The following is a 20,841-nucleotide window of genomic DNA, read 5'->3' as shown; positions in this document are numbered from 1 at the left end:
CTAAGATCACCACAAAAGGCTTCTAGTCCATGTCCTCTAGGAGAGGCAGGATAGCTGTGGGCCCTTTCCAATTCTGATTCCTTCTTTCATGGGGCATCAGTCTGAAGATCTGTTGTACAGACAGATGACTCTAACGTGCCCTCTGACTGAGGACTCACCTTACTACTGAACTCTAAAACACACAAACTTAGGAGTTAAGATATTCAAACTGAAATCCCTCTTCAAATATTTACTGACCATTATACCTAGGGCAGCCAGTTATTTACATTCTACAAACTTAGCACCATGGCTGCCTTGCACATATCTATTCAGTAACCCTTGAATATAGTAAAGAGTAGCTATTCCAGAGCTCTGTTAGTTCAGTAACTATTACTAGTCATGAGCCCAATTTGCTTCTCTGAATCTATCTCCACTTATTCTATTATTAACTTGTAAAGCAAGACAGAGTAAGTTCACTTCCTACTGAACAGAACTGAAACTTAGTTCACTTCAAATGGCACTATGAGAATGTAAACATTAGGCACACCACCTAAAAAAGGAAAAAAAAAAAAAAACCACATCATTTTCCAATCAAACTACTAAAGAATCGATAGTACAAAAAGGATTGCATTTCAATAGAACTAGCTTTATTATTTTTTTAAACAAAAGAAATGTCTAAAAGCAAATACAGGTATGTACCAAGGGGTGGACGTGACCTGGTACTTAGAAAGGAGTTGCTGTGTCATAAATGAAAACAGCATGTTAGGAGAAAAATAATTTTCAGGTGCTGTCTGCTTGAAAAATCTGGAGATGCAAGTTAACTGAAGGAAGGTGATCGGCCAAGCAAACAGCGTGAGCCCAGGGAAAAAGAAAAAACCACCAGAAGCTGCTTCCAGAGAGCCGCGTGGCGGCGGCATGAGAACTGGCATCAACTCACAGTCTTCTCATTTTCCCCATTTTCTATAATTTTCCTCTTCTTCTCATCTGTTTTTTTCTTGAAGATGTTATTTCGGTAAAACTGAAGTTCTTTGATGCTTTCGCTAATGTCATCAAGCGCCCTACAAGCAAACACACCATGCTGAGTTGAAATGTCCGAAAGTCAGAGGAGATGATCACCATTCTTCAAAGGTGAAACTTTTTATGAATAACTTAAGAACAATGGGTACTACTGTAAATGCAACTATCTGATATCAACAAGGAGTGAAACGCTTTGGTAAAACAAATTTAAGTGCTTGTTTTTTTAAAAACTGTTTGACTTCCCAAAAAAAGGCGTCTACAATTTAACAGATAAAGGTTTCCCAAACTGTTCCATAAGACAGTGAAGTGTTCTGCTGGGGGCGGGGGGTAGTTCCAGGGTCAAATAATTTAGGGAAAACTAGATTAAACATTTCCTCTTTTGAAGTTTTTTGTAAAGTACTTAATGTACTGATGTGTATTTTGAATTCCCCAGAGGAGGTTGTACGGTAGACATGATATTTCAAAAACTTAAATAGACCACACTTGTGGGATTCCCAGCACATGGCATATAGTTTGGGAGACAGTGTGCAATACTTAATGATGTCCTGCACAAAATACATTCATGTACTCAAACATAACTGGTGACTCAGCCATCATAATGAACATCCATACTCAGACAGCACCTAATCACAGAGGACCTCCCTCCTCTGTCGAGGTGATCTGTACTATCATTAGGGGCTGCCGGCTTCCACCTAACCTCCTCCTTTCTTCTCTAACATGCCGTTTCTCGTGCGTCACAGTCTGAGAAATCAGGTACTCAACATTATCAGAACAGTGGGCAAGTAAATCAATTTGCTTTGAAGATGGGTCAAGGGCCGCTCCGCGAGATCAAACTGCACAAGCTTTAGTGCAAGAGTTTTATGAGTTACTTTCGTGATTAGGGCAACAGTTTTGCTTTCTTTCCAGGTCTAAGGCATATGGTGGAGAGCTGAAGCTGTCAAAAATACAGCCTCTGGTTAAATCAAGGGACACTACATCTTAGCCACAATAATGAAATTTAAAAAGAGCTGAAAACCAAAGTCCTTCTATAGCCCACTTTGTGGCAAAACCTGACCCACTTGATGTGAGGCTATTTACAGTCACTGGTTATGCCACATGGTGTGAATATCTGTACATTTCACTGTAGAAACAGCCACATGTTTAAAGATGAGTGCTTCTCCAGACCTCGTTTAGGGCTATTACTCCCTTTCTAAAGCCTGAAAAATTCTTAAATCCAAAATGCCTTGAGCCCCAACTGTTCCACATGAGGTACTCCAGACCTGTATTATTGTGCTGTAGTCCATGAAAGCCCAATAAAAAAACATCAGAATGCCAGGCTCTTTAGAGCAAGGACTTGGTCTTCCTGTTTGGCTAGAACAGTGCCTGGCACACAGTAGGGACTCAGTACATGGAGGAAACAAAAGCTGCCCTTAGAAGCCAGCTTCTGCATCTCCCATCACGCCTTATGTCCTTCCTGAAAGGCCACAATGCCAACGAGTAGAAGAGGACTCCAGATACACAAGATCTTTAAATTCCCTGTGTACTTGGGCCTAAGGCTGCAGACACAAACAGAAAACACTCTGAAAAACTAAGAAGTGTTGACATCAGGCTAACTGCCTTGTACAACGTTACACAAAGTGCTCAAATTTTAAATAGTTACAAGCCCATATGCTTGCTGGGAAGAAAATTAATACTGCTCACTACTAGAAAAATTACACCATTTCACATACGTTCCAGACTAAGTTATCCACGAGTTTCAAAACAGCAATAAAGATGATAAGACCATACGTTATCTCACAAGGGAATGTTAGAAAACTGACCAGAATTCCTGATAATCTTAGTAAAAGAAAGTTATCTTTATACAGTTGTCCTTTACTTTTCCCCCAAGGGATAAGGGACATTATTTCAAACAGTCAGGAATTCGGGGGTTATGTACATGGCAGATGACCAAGCACTTAAAAGGAGCCAAACTTACCTGTGAGAAGCAGCCTTCTTTGGTGCAAATTCGTATTCTTCAGGATACCAGCGTCTATACACAGCAAAAACGGAACTCTCAAAGGAAACTGTCTCAAATGCACTGAATAATTACGTCCTTCAAGTTAACGTAATAACACTGAAAAAGGCCTTTGGGTTGTGACTATGGAGTTGCCGCCTTGTCTGGGACTCCATCTCCCTCCTTCACCTCTCTTCATTCTATAGCTTCTTTTCGGGCAAGATCATCACTATGTAAGATTCCCAAATCTGTGCACTCCAGCCCTGCCCTCTCTCTCGCTTCTGTCTCGGGTATCCAGGACAACTCCAGCTAAAATCCACCAGACGTTTCCAGCCCCACACACGCAGGGTCACTCACCATCCTCAACACCTCCCTTCCCCCATCAGCCAAATCTCCTCCTCCTCTTACGCCCCCCTTTGTCTTTGAACAGTTCCATCACCCACCAAGCTGCCCAAACTAGAAACACTTTATATCTCCTCCCTGTCTTCACGCCCCCATTCAAGCACTCAAGGCCCTGCTACTGATCTTCTCAAACACACTACATCCACACTGCTTCTACCAGCCACCGCCATTTCCCTAGCTCCCGCTCTCCAAGATGGTGCAAGTCTGTCTCCCTCTTTGCTTGCCACATTCTCATCAGAATTATCTCATCATATCACCACCATTTCCCTAGCTCCTTCTCTCTCCAAGATAGTGAGAGCCTTTCTCCCTCTTTTCTTACCACGTTTTAATCAGAATCATCTCATCATATCACCCTTACCTTCCTGCACCCTATATCTTCGAACCTCTGCCTATTCTCTGGAATGCTCTCTCCTCACCTTAAATACCTGGAAAATGCCCCCTCTTCTTTAAATCTCAACTTAAAAGCCATTTTCTATGTGAAGTTTCCCCTAACTCCCCACCCTCCTCACTCCTGCAGTTGGGTGGTCCTTCTCTCATGCCTGCAAAATTCTACACACACTTTTCCCTGACCAACGTCATCACACAGTACACGATCCAGGTGGATTTTTCTTTTTTTAAACATATCTGTCAGTTCACTAGACTCTAAGCATTTAAGGGCTTTATGTCCCCAGCACATTGGCCAATATGCAGCACAGAGATGGGTGTTCAACAAATTTTACGGATTAGTGAAATTTATATGGAAGATTTTTGATGTTCTTTCCCCAGGGCTCACCAGTTCAAGCAAGACTAGGATGAGGAAGTTATATACCCAATTGGCCCCCTTATTTCTACAGCTCTATTCCATTACTCTGCACAAATTCTAAAGTAAAACGTGCTAAATGAGGCAACTGAATGGATCCTAAATACAGCCCTTACCTGCACAGCTCTTTAACAGTGCTCACATCAATTATTCTATAATGAAGATGTTTCATGAACTGGGGCATGTATTTGTCAAGAAACTTCTTATCTGCATGAACTGAATTTCCTAGAAAAACACGAAGCACACAGCATCTGTGTATTTCTAGTGGTACACAAGAGGACATAAAAATTCATAAACTGTATTTAATTGGGGATGATTTTTTTTAATAAATTCAAACAATTTGTAAAAGTATCTCAAAACTTCTAAATTAGATTTGAGTGTATCTGATTAGATTACAAGTGCAGATTTCAGCATATTTAGTCTCAGTTTAGCTCGTAATAAATTTGTAAATGGCACTCTACAGACAAAAGGATGAATCTATCATTCCACATACTTAAAATAATGCTCATATCCACTACTTTTTAAGCTAATACCAGATGTGCAAATTTTCTCCCACCATAAAATCCAACACTAAAAATTTAACTGAATCATAAAAGTAGACAGGCCTTTATTCACATTTCAGTTTTAATCATATCCACATTCATGTTTCCACACAGTACTTTATATTTTAAAAAAACACTGAATTTTTAATAAGAACTTTAAAATAGACTGCATTGGCTAGGGGGAAATTTTATACAATACATGCTCTAGTACTTAAGGTCAAAACTTTTTATGAATATTTAAGAAAACTGTTAGTAACTATACCAGTTTACATTTACAAATACACATACATCACCACAGGACATTAAACTCCCTTTGACAATGACAACTGTTTCAAAATACTAGCAGAACTGGCCTATTTCTTTAAAAAGTCAGTGTCACAAAGGGAAAAGACAGGTACACATTTTTGATTAAGAGACTAAAGAGACAGAATAACCAAATGAAATGCCTGAGTCTTGACTAAATCCTGGTTGAAGAACAGACATTTTAGAAATGGACTCGATATCAGACTATGTTACTGAATTATTTTTAATCATCGTAAATGTGACAAGGATCTTGTGGTTGCTTAAATATAACAATGATCTCTTGGTCCTTATTCTTAGGAAATGCTGAGTGAATTATTTAGGAATTAAGTGTCATGATGCTTGAAATTTACTTTCACAAGTCCACAAAAATAAGACAGATAAATATGGCACAAAGTTAACAACTATATCCAACTTTCCTGTATATTTAAAAATTTCCCATAATAAAAGTATGTGGGAAAATGTTATTGAGCTAATTTGCGTATCCCAGAGCTCATGTCAGGTTTCAGGGCATTTTCCCTGATACTCATGTATAAATTATACAAGGAAATTTGAGCACAAAAGTAAGAGGCATAATCCAAATTGGGGTGTAAGTAGAAGACATGACGATCTGGGTAGATCTTTCTGGAACCACAGTCTCTTGAACCGCTACAATGGAAGACTCTCTACAAGGCAGACACAGGACTGGATTTTACCTGCAAGTGGACAGAGCCCTGGAGGAGTCTGCTGTCGGACAAAGGAGAGAAATTCATACTCTGCCTGCTGCAGGGTCATTGTGCTCTCCTTCACTGCTTTGGTTAGACCAGACTGCAAGAGAGAATCCCCAGCCCCACCAAGACACACGAAGTCAGTTTTCAAAGGCATCCAGATATGAAACTCCACTTCTAAAGCGGGCAAATATAATCAGAGATGGACCACTTACAGAGCTCAAGTGCAAACTGAAAGTGCCATCTTTGCAGTAATTTTTTTTTTTTTTTTAAGAATCCAAGTCAAATAAGTTATGTTCCTGATAGTTAACAGCATTCCCCCATGGTCAGAAAACATGGTGCTCAAGGTCCAAGGATATAACCTCTGGGAAGAAACAACTAGTAACAAGAGAGCAGCGTTCTCCTTTCTCTGAAAGTTGATGTCTAACCTTATCCAAAAGACTGACTTGAGCAACACTTGATAATCCTCAATGCACTCGCGACAGACTGAATGCAGGAGAGGCGAAAAAGAGGACACTCATGAGAAGATGGTCTCGAGAGATCCCAAAGATGAAAAGTGAACAAGCAAGCAGTTTCCCAAGCAATCTTCATCTATCCTTTTAAAAATACCGTCCAAGAAGGGTCTAGGACTCAGATGTGGGGGCAACAAGCTTGTTACTGATCCCCAAAGTGACAGTCCTACCATGCGGTAATGTTACCTTCCCATGATGCTCCTTACACCAGTCTGACATGCTGTCCAGTAACTCATCTGGCTGTTTTATAATCAGGTTAGGACCCTGTGGATAGGAAAAGCTGTTAATCATCCAGCATCACTGGGGATACACTTGGTTTCTGAGTGCAAGCTGCATCAAGAAGTAAACATATATACCAGAGACAGGAAGAGCGATGAGGGCACTTTGTTAACTCTAAAAGTGATCCTCATTCATTCCAGCATTGTTTACGACAACAACAAATAACGAACGCACAGGTACACAACTGAAAACCGAAATGCCTACTGATGCCTGTTATGGAGAGTAAAGTAAATCAGAAAGAGAAAAAGCAAATATTGTATGTTAACACACACACATGGGATCTAGAAAAATGGTAGTGATGAGTCTATTTGCAGGGCAGAAACAGAGACACAGACATGGAGAACAGACTTCTGGACACAACAGGGGAAGGAGAGAGTGGGACGAATTGAGAGCGGCAGCGCTGGAAAATATCCGTTACCATATGCAAAGCAGAGAGCTAGTGGGCAGTTGCTGCATGACACAGGGAGCTCAGTCTGGCACTCTGTGACAGCCTGCAGGGGTGGGATGGGGCAGGGCGTGGGAAGGAGCCTCAAGAGGGAAGGGACATATCTACACTCAGGGCTGATTAACACTGTTGTATGGCAGAAACCAACACAACACTGTAACACAATTATCCTGCAATCAAAAATAATTTTTTTTTTTAAATAAAGGACATAGATACCTGTCAAGGGTCGGCAAACTATAGCCTCAGCTTCTGGCACTTTTAATTGCCAGCAAGCTAACAACGATTTTTACATTTGTAAAGGGGGTTGAAAAACACACAAACGTGTGACCAAGAGGTATGTGGTATCTAAGCCTAAAATATTTAATATGTGGTCTTTTTTTTTTTTTACTTTCATACATTGGAGAAGGAAATGGCAACCCACTCCAGTGTTCTTGCCTGGAGAACCCCAGGGACCGGGGAGCCTGGTGGGCTGCCGTCTATGGGGTCGCACAGAGTCGGACACGACTGAAGCGACTTAGCAGCAGCAGGGAAGGCTTGCCAACCACTGACTATAAACAATTCCTATCTTGCCAAGCAAAAAACAGAAAGCAAATTGCAGAACAGTATATATACGCTCATAAGTTCACTTACACTTGTTTAAAAGAAAGGCACACATTTGTATATGCACACAAAATACTAAAATACCACAAAAATACAAAAACGTTGGGGAGTAAGATCAGGCAAGAGAAGAACAGCTGTTGAAAAAAACCAACAGCTCACAATAAATATGTTTTGCAGAAAGCTACACTCTTTAACAGCATTTTCACATTTAACAGTTGAAAAAGTAATCGGCGGTATCTGAAAGATTGAAAAAAAACACACCTGACCCTGAAATTCTCAGCTCCAGTTACCTGAACAATCACCCGAGAGTCAGAGTTCCAGCAGACACAGAAGCTCAACTTGTGGCCATCACAGCAAGTCACCTCCTAGTCTCTCCTTCTGGGAGATGGCGATAACAAACCACCCCGCCCCCTTCCCTGACAGGGATGTTACCAGGATAAAAGAAATTATAGATATGAATATTTGAACTGAGGGGGGGGGAGGGGGGAAAGACTCTAAATCCAACGTATTATCACTACAAAGGTGGGAAAAGTAGTTTGCAGTTACTGAGAGAAATGGCAAGAATTTGACTAAAACAGGCCTGACAGCAACAAGGAGTTTTAGCCAAACAAGAAAACGGGAGATGGCAATCTCCATGAAGAAGCAAAAATATGTGCTCTGATAACTTTTTTTTTTATTGAAGTACAGTGGATTCCCAGTGGTGTGTTAATTTCTGCTGTATAGCAGAGTAACTCAGTTATACATGTGTCCTTACCCATTCTGGTTTATCTCAGGATATTGAACATAGTTCCCTGTATTATTCAGTAGGACCTTGTTTATTGTTGTTGTTGTTGTTTTTGGCTGTGCTACACAACATGTGGGATCTTAGTTCCCTGACCAGGGATCAAACCCACACCCCCACCATCCAACCCTGTACTGGAAGCAGGAAGTCTTAACCACTAGACCACCAGGGAAGGCCCCAGGACCTTGTTTTGGTAACACTTTTTTTTTTTTTTTAACAAAACCAAAAACCTCATATCACAAAACACAATTCTAAAAAACTACGATGGAAAAAGCCAACGTCTATCAACTTAAGACTATATAACTTACTCTAGATCACAGGATGGCACACTAAGCTACCTACAGAAAAATTTCTGGGGTGGGATGTCTGTTCTTCTAACAAAAACATCTTCCCCAGACTTGTATACAAAAATAAAACATTTTCCACAGAACTGACACTTCAGAGCCAACAGGCCTGTAGCAATTTTTTTTTTTTTTTAACATCCTTATCCTCATCCGACTGGGTCTATTTACAAATGCGGCACTCATCTGCAGCTGTGAGACTACAGACCCAAATTTCCTCCAGGGTACATATCAAGTAACTGGTCCATTAAACTGTCAGTATTTCACATTATATCAACAGTCTGAGGGGAAAACTCTTCTCCAGCCAACGGTAAGTAAGGTTGGTGAATAAAGACACTTCTCTTCACTATTCACCTCTAGAAAATTCCAAGTGACAGGAAAAAACAACCAAACCTAAAACTCAGGATTTATATAAAGTTGCCATGTTGGGAGGGGTAGGGGTGGCTGTCTATTTAAGAAAAAAGAAAAAAAAAAAGAGATAGTTGCTACTATGAGAAATACAAAGTATCATAATTCTCCCCCAGCTGATATACCAGGAGGTACTTCAGAATGTCTGCCTGGTAGTCCACAAAAGTAACAATTTATCTAAAATGGCTCCTCCTCCCTTACCTGACCAAGAAAATCAGTGGAAGTCTTAAGGTTAGATCTGTGAAATGTATCCAGTGCCAGTAACACACATCAATCAGAGGCTCCTCTGGAAACTTATTTTAACAAACCTGTGTTAGTTAAACTTGTGTTCCTACTCTGGAGTTCCTCACTGCCTCTAATAGAGCCGACAGTATGACAAGAGTATTTAGGGCCCGGAACTTCACCCTCTACCAATCAGATGCTGTCATATACCTACTAAATGCTTTGTGAGTGGCTGAAAGGCAACCTGCAACAGGTGTGTTTTATTTGTTTTGTTTAATGTTTCAGTTAAAAGCAGCATTTTAAAACCTTAATCATGCCCCTTATGTCAACAGGATAGCTCATGGCTCTGTATCTACAGAAATTCTAAAATCTTAATAGTGATCTAGATGAACCACATGCCCTGGCTGAAAAGGTAGAAACTGGATATATGAAGTCAAGTTAAAGCTAAGGTTATGATACACAGAAGTCACCTTTGGCATGAGTCACTGATCCTGGCGTGACTGTAGTCGGTTGTCTTATTGGTTGGGAGCCCTTTACTCAGACTGCCTGGTTAAACTCTTGGCTTGCCCAATAACTAGCCAGGTGGCCTTGGGCAAATTACCCAACAGCTCTGTACCAAAACTTCTCTCTCCATAAAATGAGTATAACAGTACTTACCTTATAGTTGCTGTAACAATTAAGAGTGAATACATGTAAAGCACTTAGAATTGTGCCTGGCACGCACTAAGCTCTTAGTAAATGATCGAATTTATAGTTCCGAATTTTTGCCATAACTATTGAAAAATACCAGGTTCTGAGATGGATTACTTTGGTTCTAGTACCAAGCCCACCATGACCTAGAACATTATTTTGGACCTTAATCTATATCAGTTTTATTTTTTAAATAAAGAGATGAGGTGGGGTGGGGAGAGACAAGCTTTAGATGTATTACAAGGCATCACCTACTTCAGCCAAAATGTTGAGATCAGAGTCAGTTATCAGACAGGCCATCTCAATAATCTGGTCCTTCTCAATGTCCAATCCCGTCATCTGCAATTAAAAAAAAAAGTATATATATATATATATATACATATAGCAAAATATATATATATACACACAAAACCATCTTTATAGCCTACTGCACCCAAGTTTATTTAATAGGACATCCCTCAAGCATATTTAACTTATATTCCACAGCCAGGATAGAAAAGACAATACTGTTCCTTAGGTAAGTCCTCAAGGCACTCAATACGGGTTATTTATTCAACAACCATTTACCAACGGCGCGCTACATGTCAGGCGTCACAGTCCTACTCTAGGATAGACGCAAAGTTAGCAAAATTGAGTGCTGACAGCATTCAATTTTGGAAGAGTTAGACAACTAACTTGACTGCATCTCTGCAGAGTTTACAAAGTTTTCATATCAATTACAGCACTTGATCGTCATCACAATTGAATGTTATTATCCCCGTTTCAAATACGAGAAAAGTGAGGCTCAAGGAAGAGGGGAATCTTTGGCTGAGTATGGAAAACCTAAAGGGATCAGAACTGGGTTACAGTCCCAGCTTCGACCCTCACTAACTGCACGACCTTGAACGAGCTGAATCCTCTCTCTCTCTCTCTGGGCCTCAGTTTTCTCCTTTATGGAATGTGGGGTAAGGCTGAGTCATCTCCGGAATCCCATCTGGCTCTAACAACCTAGGGTCCCGTAAGGCTGGGGAAGTGGGGTCTAGCAGAAGTGCTGTGCCTACCCCCTACCCTCGGGACCCGAAGCGCACCACCGCGTTAGGGAGGTCCACACCTGGGTGGGACTGGGGGCTAAGGGAAACCATATGGATGACACCTCCCTTTGGAAAAGAAACCCCGCAGTCCGGCACCGTCTTCAACACCCGCAGGACTCCGGTCCCTCGACCTGCCCCGCGCCGCCCGCAGCCGGGAGGCGCTCACCTGCCACACCTGAGATCCAGACACCGCTGCTCTCCCCGGACACGCTCGGCTACTCGGTCCCACCCGAGAAAACTCACTCGTCTCCCCTGTCCCCCTGAGCGACCTGACTCACCTCCAGGTCCACCCAGACCATCCGCTGAGCCATGCTCTCCCCCGCCGCCATGGCTGCGCCACCTTCGCGGACACCCCGCGCCCCGAACTGCCCGCGAGTCCCACCCACACCTCGCAACAGCCTGGAGCCCAGGGAGCCGCCTAGCATCACCCGGCACAAGCCGCCACGGCCCCAGCCTCTCAGCCGGCGCTGGCGCAGGCGCGATAGTCGCTAAACGTCGCAAACCCGCGGGGAGGCGCAGGAGTGAAAACTACAAGTCCCAGCAGCCAGTGCATCGACTCTCCCTGAGCAGTCCGGCTTAGCTGCCGCATGAGCTGATGGGACTTAGAGTCTTGCCTGCTGTTGCGCCCGATTGCCCCGCCCACGCCACGTGTTTTCGGATGTTACTGGACGCGCATGTTTTTCAGAACTAAGTTTATTCTTTTCCAAGAGTTATTTCCTGAATTTGGATGAGTTGCAAATCGCCTAGCTGAGAAAGAGCTCTCTTACTTTAATTCGAAAAAGACCTGGTTACCTATTTATTTCAAATGTAGCCTTCTTTTTTTTTGCTGTTTTCCCCCCCTTATTTTTTTACTTACCTGTCACTCCACACACTTTCTTATTTACATGCGACAGCAGAGCGGTGTGCTTTTTAAGCCGGAAGACCATCTCCACCTTTGCTGCTGCTGCTGCTGCTAAGTCACTTCAGTCGTGTCCTACTCTGTGCGACCCCAGAGACGGCAGCCCACCAGGCTCCCCCGTCCCTGGGATTCTCCAGGCAAGAACACTGGAGTGGGTTGCCATTTCCTTCTCCAATGCATGAAAGTGAAAAGTGAAAGTGAAGTCGCTCAGGCGTGTTCGACTCCTAGCGACCCCATGGACTGCAGCCCACCAGGCCCCTCCGTCCATGGGATTTTCCAGGCAAGAGTACTGGAGTGGGTTGCCATTGCCTTCTCCACCTTTAGAAATCCTTAAATGAGAGCTTATCGGAGTGATCACTTAGCACGCTTTAGGTGCTGAATAAAACCCCTTTCCTTCATTGGCAAAGGGTTACTTCTTATTCCTTATGAGGACTTGCCCCCGTGGTCTGTTTCAGTTCACCTGTTAGGTATCAGTGGTAATGACGTCCTACTCCACCCTCACAAATTCTCATAGTTAAATAGTGTGCTTGTATAACAAATCTATGCAGCAAATTAAATTAAAATGAACTAAAAACAGCTTTGCCCGCTCTGCAGTCTGCTTTGGTTTTGCTCAAAGTTTTTAATCTCCACTAACAGCTATAGTTTCCATTATTTCCATGAGTAGAGGTGGCCCCCAAAAGGATCTTTCCACCCTGGAGTGTCAAATTGCATAAATCTCTTAAACCTTTGGCTATTCAGTAGCAAGTTGTTGTGCTGAGTATGACTTTGTCACAAAACATTGGTCTAGGCCTGGAATTACATCTTCTGTATATTTTTCTGAAAGCCATATTGCCTCTAATTACAGAGTTGGTGGTCCATCACCCAGTAATTCATATCCAGTGAGCTGATTTTGTGAGACAGAAGACACGTTGCCTAAGAAGAGCCATCAGTATAACATAGTGTCCTGGATTTCATCTTCAAGTTCTCTGTATACCCAACCCACCACCTGCTAGGGCACCCCAAAAATCTCTTCAAAAGATCATCAAAGCAAGTGCAGGTCGTGTGTGTGTGTGTGTGTGTGTGTTCTAATAATGAGTTACATTGTTTTCCTGTAGCTTTTTACCCACTTGTAGCTTACTTTATGGAGAAGGCCCCCCACTCCAGTACTCTTGCCTGGAAAAATCCCATGGGCGGAGAAGCCTGGTGAGCTGCAGCCCATGGGGTCGCTAGGAGTCGAACACGCCTGAGCGACTTCACTTTCACTTTTCACTTTCATGCATTGGAGAAGGAAATGGCAACCCACTCCAGTGTTCTTGCCTGGAGAATCCCAGAGACGGGGAAGCCTGGTGGGCTGCCGTCTCTGGGGTCGCACAGAGTAGGACACGACTGAAGTGACTTAGCAGCAGCAGCAGCAGCAGCTTACTTTATAAGAAAGAGTATACAAAAAGTAAATTTTTTTTTAATTTTTTTAAAGAAATAGTCTATATTTCTTCTTTAGTGTTTTCTTCATTTTAAACTTGATTCATAGAAAGTAGAATCAGGTGAAGTATGTAAACTTTCATCAATTGCAGTTTTTATCCTCCTGAAGTATTAGTATATCCTTAACTTTTCAAAGATCACCTTTTGTTTTCAAATTTCCTACTTTAACATTGATCCATTTTGTTACAAATCACAGTTTAAGAAATGCTATTCACGTTTAAGAAGTTGTATCCTGAAAACTTATGATCACAATCTTAAAATATTGGGCAGTTAAAATTATGTATGGACATTTTTGAAACTTCAGTTTTCATAGTAATGTACTTTCATCATAACAAAGACACTTTAGATGATTGGTATTATAATGTAAGGAGATTTATAGTTTATTGGGTTTTGTGTGTAATAATATTAGATTGGTAATTGAAAAGGTTAACATCTCAAAGCAGAGCAATACATGCACCAAATTCACAAATCCAAACCCTGTAAATAAGTAGGAGGGCAGGCAGTTCCCTGGTGGTCTAGAGGTTAGGATTTCGAGCTGTCACTGTTGTGGTCAATCCGTGGTCAGGGAATTGAAATCCCACAAGCTGTGTGTCCAGAAAAAAAGAAAAAAGAGGGAGGGCAGATAGAAGAATATTGGGCCCTTGAATCTGAAATCAGCCTTGTCCCACAGTGGACTCACTCATTTCATTCCATTTTCATTTCATAACGATTTATCCCAAAGCCACACCACTCTGTTCAGAGATTATGCTTTTTCACTTCTGTCATGAGCCTGTAAGAACTGCTTTTGTTGTGTTGTTGTTAAGTTGCTAAAGCGAAAGTGAAAGTCACACAGTCGTGCCCAGCCCTTTGTGACCCCATGGACTGTACAGTTTATGGAATTCTCCAGGCCAGAACACTGGAGTGGGTAGTTGTTCCTTCTCTAGGGGATCTTGCCGACCCACGGATCGAACCCAGATCTCCTGCACTGCAGGTGGATTCTGTACCAGGTGAGCCACCAGGGAAGCCCAAGAATACTGGAGTGGATAGCCTATCCCTTCTCCAGGGGATCTTCCCAACCCAGGAATGAAACCAGGGTCTCCTGCATTGCAGGTGGGGTGGGTTATCTACCAGGTACCAGGTAAGCCCTTTGCAACCTCATGTACTACAGCCTGCCAGGCTCCTCTGTCCATGTGCTTTCTCAGGCAAGAATACTAGAGTGGATTGCCTTTTTCTTCTCTAGGGGTTCTTCCTAATCCAGGAGTTGAACCCACATCTCCTATGTCTCCTGCATTGCAGGTAGATCTTTTTCAGCTGAGCCACCAGGGAAGCCGCTTTTGTTAATTAACAAGGGTAAAATGCCAAGAAATCTGGTTCTCTAAAATCATGGACTATGAGCAACTGTGCTGTTTGAAGTAATTTCAGAGACAATGTAACAGCTCCTCTTTGAAGAATCTGGGCCATGTGTGTCACTTTGACACAGAGAAACTGCCTCGATTTTTAATGCAGGGCAGAGATTCAGATAAGAGTTTTCCAGATGCAGCATTCCACATTTATCTTAACTTTGTAGTTTCTAAGGAAACAGGACCTGAGTCAGCTTTTCAACAATGCTGGTAGTCAGACTGTAATGATCCTGTCCCTCTGGGCTTAAGGTCACAAGGGCAGGACTGGGCACAGAGACTGTGCTAGACCCCACTTCCCCAGCCTCAAGAGGCCCTAGGCTGTTTGAGTTAGAGGGGACTCTGGCAGTGACTCATCTTTACCCCACATTCCATAAAGAAGAAAACTGAAGGCCAGAGAGAGAGAAAGGGTTCAACTCTTTCAAGGTCGTGTTCTGTTCGTAAGGGTCTGAGTTGGGACTACCACCTACTTCTCATTTAACAGGACATGGCCAAGACTGCACCAACCCTCTCCTTACTTAAAGATCACTACTTCTTTTTTAAGTGTTTTTTCTCTTCATTTTTTCAGTTGTGGTAAAATATCATAAAATTTCCCATTTTAACCATTTTTAAGTCTGCAGTTCAGTGGCATTAAATCCATTCATACTGTCACGCAACCACCACCACCATTCATCTCCAGAATTTTCTCATCTTCCCAAACTGAAAATTCCATACCATTAAGCACTAATTCCGTTTTCGCCCACACCCTTCTCAGCCCCAGGTCACCACTGTTTTACTTTCTGTCTCTATTAATTTGGCTATTCTAGGTACCTCATATAAGTGGGATCATACAGTACTTGTCCTTTTGTGTCTGGCTTTTATCACTTAATGTCCTCAAAATCCATCCAAGTTGTAGCATGTGTCAGAATGTTTTCCTTTTTAAGGCCAAGTATCATTCTATTGTGTGTATTTACGTCTTGTTTATCCATTCATCGGTCAATGGACACTTAGGTTGCTTTTGCCCTTCGGATACTATGAATATTTACATGGATTTTTTTTTTTTCCTTTATTGCTGCTCTCTTACCAGGACTTCTGCAGCCCTGCTTTGATCTTCTTACCTGCTGAGCAGAGTTTGCTGTGATAATCAATCCAAAGGTAATCCCTACTTCTCCTGGTTCTTCTTTAGAATTATCCAGACCCTATTTTTAAAAAGCCCTTCTGTACTCCTTCTGAGAGACCCTTAGTTCCTCATGTTAATTGTTACAACAAGTTCATAAACCTAACATTGTTACAGTTATGTCTCAGTGAGCTTTATCTGATATGCTTTATCACTATCCTATTTACCTTGAGTTTAATTTCCAGAATACAATAATTTTTATATTTGTGTAGGACTAGCACAGAGCCTTATAGTAATGGTAGTGAAAGTGAAAGTGAAGTCGCTCAGTCGTGTCCGACTCTTTTCCACCCCATGGACTGTAGCTTACCAAGCTCCTCTGTCCATGGGATTTTCCAGGCAATAGTACTGGAGTGGATTGCCATTTCCTTCTCCAGAGGATCTTCCCAACCCAGGGATCGAACCCAGGTCTCCCGCATTGTAGACAGATGCTTTACCATCTGAGCCACCAGGGCAGTCCACTAGTAATGGTAGTAATACTAGTTAATAGTCACCAAAGTACTGTGACTGCCTCACAGCTATGAATTGTCCTACTGTCCATAAAGCATTTTAAAATAGGCAGTAGGTGCCTCATGAATAACTGTTTGGTGATAATATCTCTTATTTTCCTGCCTTGTGATACCTTGTCTTGAGAAATGTTGACGTCAGGTTTACTGCCGATAACAGATAAACTGCCGTTTATTTCCTCCTAGTGATTTTTGGGGGGAATAAAAGATGATAAACCTTTTGCCTTTAAAACTCTACCACCGTAAAAAAATTCAAGCCAAATATAATCTTGTATAAAATGGACGCTCTATAGGTTTTCTTGAAATTTGATTTGCATCTTATCTCGCTTAAGTCCAAGAAACTTGTATGATACTTGATACTTAATAGTGACTACTTAGTATGTATCAAACAACTGTCCTAGAATGCCAAAGGAAAAATATATTTGTTAAGCTGAAATTATACCAGACACTGGAAGTATTTAAAATATTGATGGTTCATTTTAGGTTTAGAGTTTATTTTTTTGTTTCTTTGTTCTACAGATAATGAAACAGCTTTAAGTTTTCCATCTGTAAAATAGATTATGTGATGACTACATAAAAACATAGATACATTATATATTCTAATGTATACATTATACATTCTAATACATTATATAGTAGCTGCTCATTTATTTTTGTACAAGAATCAGGAGATAAAATTTAATACAAGGAAGATGAGGCCAATGCTTTAAAGAATTACACAGAGCACTATGGGGATGTAGAGGGAAAGGGTCAACTTTGACCAAAGAGGTGCAGGATAGAAATTGGGTTAGATCCTGAGAGAAGAGAACTTTAACAACACATATTATGAGTAAGGATGGACAGAACATCTTAGATCTGAGCAGCTAGAATGATTAGCCTTTAAAATGAGAGAGAGGGACTTCTCGGTGGTTAAAAGTCCACCCTCCAGTGCAAGGGACAGATGTGGGTTTGATCCCTGGTCAGTGCAGATCCCGCATTCCTTGGCGCAACTAGACACAGGCACCACGCCTACTGAGCCTGCGGGCTCCGGAGCCCACATGACGCGACTACCGAAGCCTGCCGGCTCAAGGGTCTGAAGTAGCCGCACAGCGCAAGAGACCAAGAGCAGCCAATAGTAAAATAATCAAGTGACAGAGAACCTAACAGGAAAGCACAAAACACAGAAAGAAAAAGTAAGAATCGGTGAGCTCCATTTTGGAATGGTTGAAGCTTCAGTGTCCCTAGTGTGGACAGGATAAGTTGCACTTCAAAGGGAACAACTAAATGGAGATATCTAGCAAGGAGAGACGCAGAAGGCAGTGCACCCACTCCAGTACTCTGGCCTGGAAAATCCCATGGGTGGAGGAGCCTGGTGGGCTGCAGTCCATGGGGTCACTAAGAGTCCAACACAACTGAGCAACTTCACTTTCACTTTTCACTTTCATGCACTGGAGAAGGAAATGGCAACCCACTCCAGTGGTCTTGCCTGGAGAATCCCAGGGACGGGGGAGCCTGGTGGGCTGCCATCTACGGGGTCGCACAGAGTCAGACTCGACTGAAGCGACTTAGCAGCAGCAAGGAGAGAGAGAGAGAGAGAGAAAGAGAGATCTAGCAAGAGATATCTAGCAAGAGAGAGAAACCAATAGGAAAGTACAAATCACAGAAAGAAAAAGTAAGAATTGGTGAGTTCCATTCCAAAATGGAACTTGAACAAGGGCAGGGATAGAGACATGAACTTGGAGGTCATGTACATAGAGAGCATAGCTGAAGCTAGAGGAGAGGGATTGCAAGCTGTCTACAAAATACAACCATAAGCCCAGGCCAAACTTGAGAATTTCAAGTTTGTGCAAATTCAAAAATCTAATTAGCATATAAAGAGGTTCCTCAGCTTGATTTGTACGCTTTGGCGCATACTAAATAAACTGGTGAAGCAAACCTACTGGAAGTCTGTTTCTGGGACTGGTAAGGAATATCCTCGGGGAGAAATCAGTTAAAGGAAGAAGCAGTCTGAAACAAATAGCACAGTGCAGCACAAAAGCTGACAAAGTCAGAGGAGGAAAAAGAAGGGCTCTGAGAGAACAGCAACAGCCAGTAGCAGATTTGTTTCCTGGTTGAGTCCCTACTGGAGTCATGTCTAAGGAACAGAGAGGTATTCTAAATAGATTTTTTTTTTTAATAAAAAGCACATTTAATAATGGTGTCACACAACCCTACATGAGTTCTCTGCTAGCCCACAGACACGCAAGAAGACAAACCTGAAGCAAGACAGTAACAGAGATGAGGAACAGAGAGAGAAATTTCTTCTCACTCCTGATATTTCCGTTCACGTGGAGGAAGTGTCACTGGCATAACAGTCCTGGCCTCTTGTATCTGGCCTCTCTTATTTCTCCATAAAAAGGTGGGGTAAGGGCTTCCCTGGTGGCCCAGGGGTTGAGAATTGGCCTGCTAATGCAGGGGACACGGGTTTGATCCCTGCTCTGGAAAGATCCCACAGGCCTCAGAGCAATTACCGTGAGCCATAATTACTGAGTCCATGCTGCACAGCCCAGGAGCTGCGACTACTGAGCCCTAGAGCCCTAGAGCCCATGCTCTGCAATGAGAGGCCACTGTGATGAGAAGCCTGTGCACCCCAACTAGAGAGTACCCCCTCTCTCTGCAACTAGAGAAAGCCAGCTTGCAGCAATGAAGACCAGGCACAGCCAAAAATAAATAAATCTTTTAAAAAAAGAATAAAGATAATAGGGTAAACTTTGAAGATTTTGGACAGATACTAGATGGACATGGAGAACCCAGCACAAAGGCAGTATTTTAGGAGTAGGTGAACCTGTTTAGGAAGTGCAGAAATAACCAGGTAGGAGGCTTTGCAGAGAGCTGAGGTCCTGTGTTATTCAGGTAGAGGGCAGCAGAAAGTTAAGTTTTTGTCAGTGGGATCTCCTTTGCACCCATACAGCTGTTGAGATTTAACCATCTCCTATACTCTCAGTTTCTCTGGTGGCTTAGCTGGTTAAAAATCTGCCTGCAATGCAGAAGACTTGGATTCAATCCCTGGGTTTAGAACATCCCTTGGAGAAGGGAAAGGCTTCTGACTCCAGTATTGTGGACTGCAGAACTCCATGGACTATATAGTCCATGGGGTCACAAAGAGTTGGACATGACTGAGTGACTTTCACTCACTTCACTATGCTCCCAGTTTACTGGGTAATCTCTGTCTTGATAAAAAGCTTAAATCAAGTAGTAATTGCCAAACTTCAAGAATTCTTTAATTTTGAGTAGTCCAAAGTCAATGCCACATTATTGGACAAAAGACTATGGGGATAAATATTCAGTGTGGGCCAGGTATACTGATGACTCAGACAGTAAACAACCTGCCTGCAACACAGGAGACCCAGGTTCAGTCCCTGGGTTGGGAAGATCCCCTGGAGAGGGGAATGGCTACCCACTCCAGTATTCCTGCCTGGAGAATCCCATGAACAGAGGAGCCTGATGAGCTATAGTCCATGGGGTCACAGAGAGTCGGACACAGGTGAGCAACTAAGCACACAAATCAATATTCACTGCGGGCCGTGACAGTGAAATAGAAAATGGGCTTTAGAACCATTCTAGCTGATTTCAAACCCAACCTCAGTTCATTTCTGTTAATGAGTCATTAAACAAGTTGACTTTAATATCTTTGAAATTCATTTTCCTCCTTAAGATAGTCATAGCACTTCCTCATTTGAAGAATTATTACAAGTTTGAGGGAATATACATAAAGGCAGCATGATTTCTGGCCCGTGGTAGTTCAGTTCAGTCATTCACTCATGTCCGACTCTTTGCGACCCCATGGACTACAGCACACCAGGCTTCTCTGTCCATCACTGACTCCGGGACCTTGTTCAGATTTCATGTCCATCACGTTGGTGATGCCATCCAACCATCTCATCTTCTGTCACCCTCTTCTCCTGCCCTCAATCTTTCCCAGCATCAGGGTCTTTTGCAATGAGTCAGTTCTTTCACCCAGGTGGCCAAAGTATTGGAGTTTCAGCTTCAGCATCAGTCCTTCCAGTGAATATTCAGGACTGATTTCCTTTAGCATTGACTGGTTTTATCTCCTTGCAGTCCAAGAGACTCTCAAGAGTCTTCTCGAACACCACAGTTCAAAAGCATCAATTCTTCAGTGCTTAGCTTTCTGTATAGTCCAACTCTCACATTCATACATAACTACTGGAAAAACCATAGCTTTGACTAGATGGACCTTTGTCAGCAAAGCAATGTCTCTGGTTTTTAATATACTGTCTAGGTTGATCATAGCTTTTCTTCCAAGGAACAAGTGTCTTTTAAGTTCATGGCAGCAATCACCATCTGCAATGATTTTGGAGTCCCCCAAAATAAAGTCTCTCACTGTTACCATTGTTTCCCCATCTAT

General features: G+C 42.3%; 1 protein-coding gene across 1 annotated transcript; it reads right to left on the bottom strand.

The window, feature by feature from the left end:
• Positions 1–604: 604 nt before the first annotated feature.
• REXO2 (RNA exonuclease 2) lies at positions 605–11,651 on the bottom strand. The gene is made up of 7 exons (XM_069553763.1): positions 11,345–11,651; positions 10,252–10,335; positions 6,417–6,494; positions 5,707–5,818; positions 4,286–4,394; positions 2,951–3,004; positions 605–1,037 (listed from the first exon to the last, which is right to left on the bottom strand). The coding sequence occupies exons 1-7, from the start codon at positions 11,489–11,491 to the stop codon at positions 908–910; spliced, it is 714 nt and encodes a 237-aa protein (XP_069409864.1). The 5' UTR covers positions 11,492–11,651; the 3' UTR covers positions 605–907.
• Positions 11,652–20,841: the final 9,190 nt, after the last annotated feature.

Source organism: Ovis canadensis, chromosome 15 (genome assembly GCF_042477335.2).
Source record: "Ovis canadensis isolate MfBH-ARS-UI-01 breed Bighorn chromosome 15, ARS-UI_OviCan_v2, whole genome shotgun sequence".
Lineage (NCBI taxonomy): Eukaryota > Metazoa > Chordata > Mammalia > Artiodactyla > Bovidae > Ovis > Ovis canadensis.
This window is presented reverse-complemented; position numbering and strand designations above follow the sequence as displayed.

Coding starts and splice junctions, on each gene's coding strand:
- REXO2 (XM_069553763.1), bottom strand. CDS start 11,491: ATGCTAGGCGGCTCCCTGGGCTCCAGGCTGTTGCGAGGTGTGGGTGGG. Junction 10,336..11,344: donor TGGTCTGGGTGGACCTGGAG/GTGAGTCAGGTC, acceptor TTTTAATTGCAG/ATGACGGGATTGGACATTGA. Junction 4,395..5,706: donor AGGGCTCTGTCCACTTGCAG/GTAAAATCCAGT, acceptor GTGTTTTTCTAG/GAAATTCAGTTCATGCAGAT.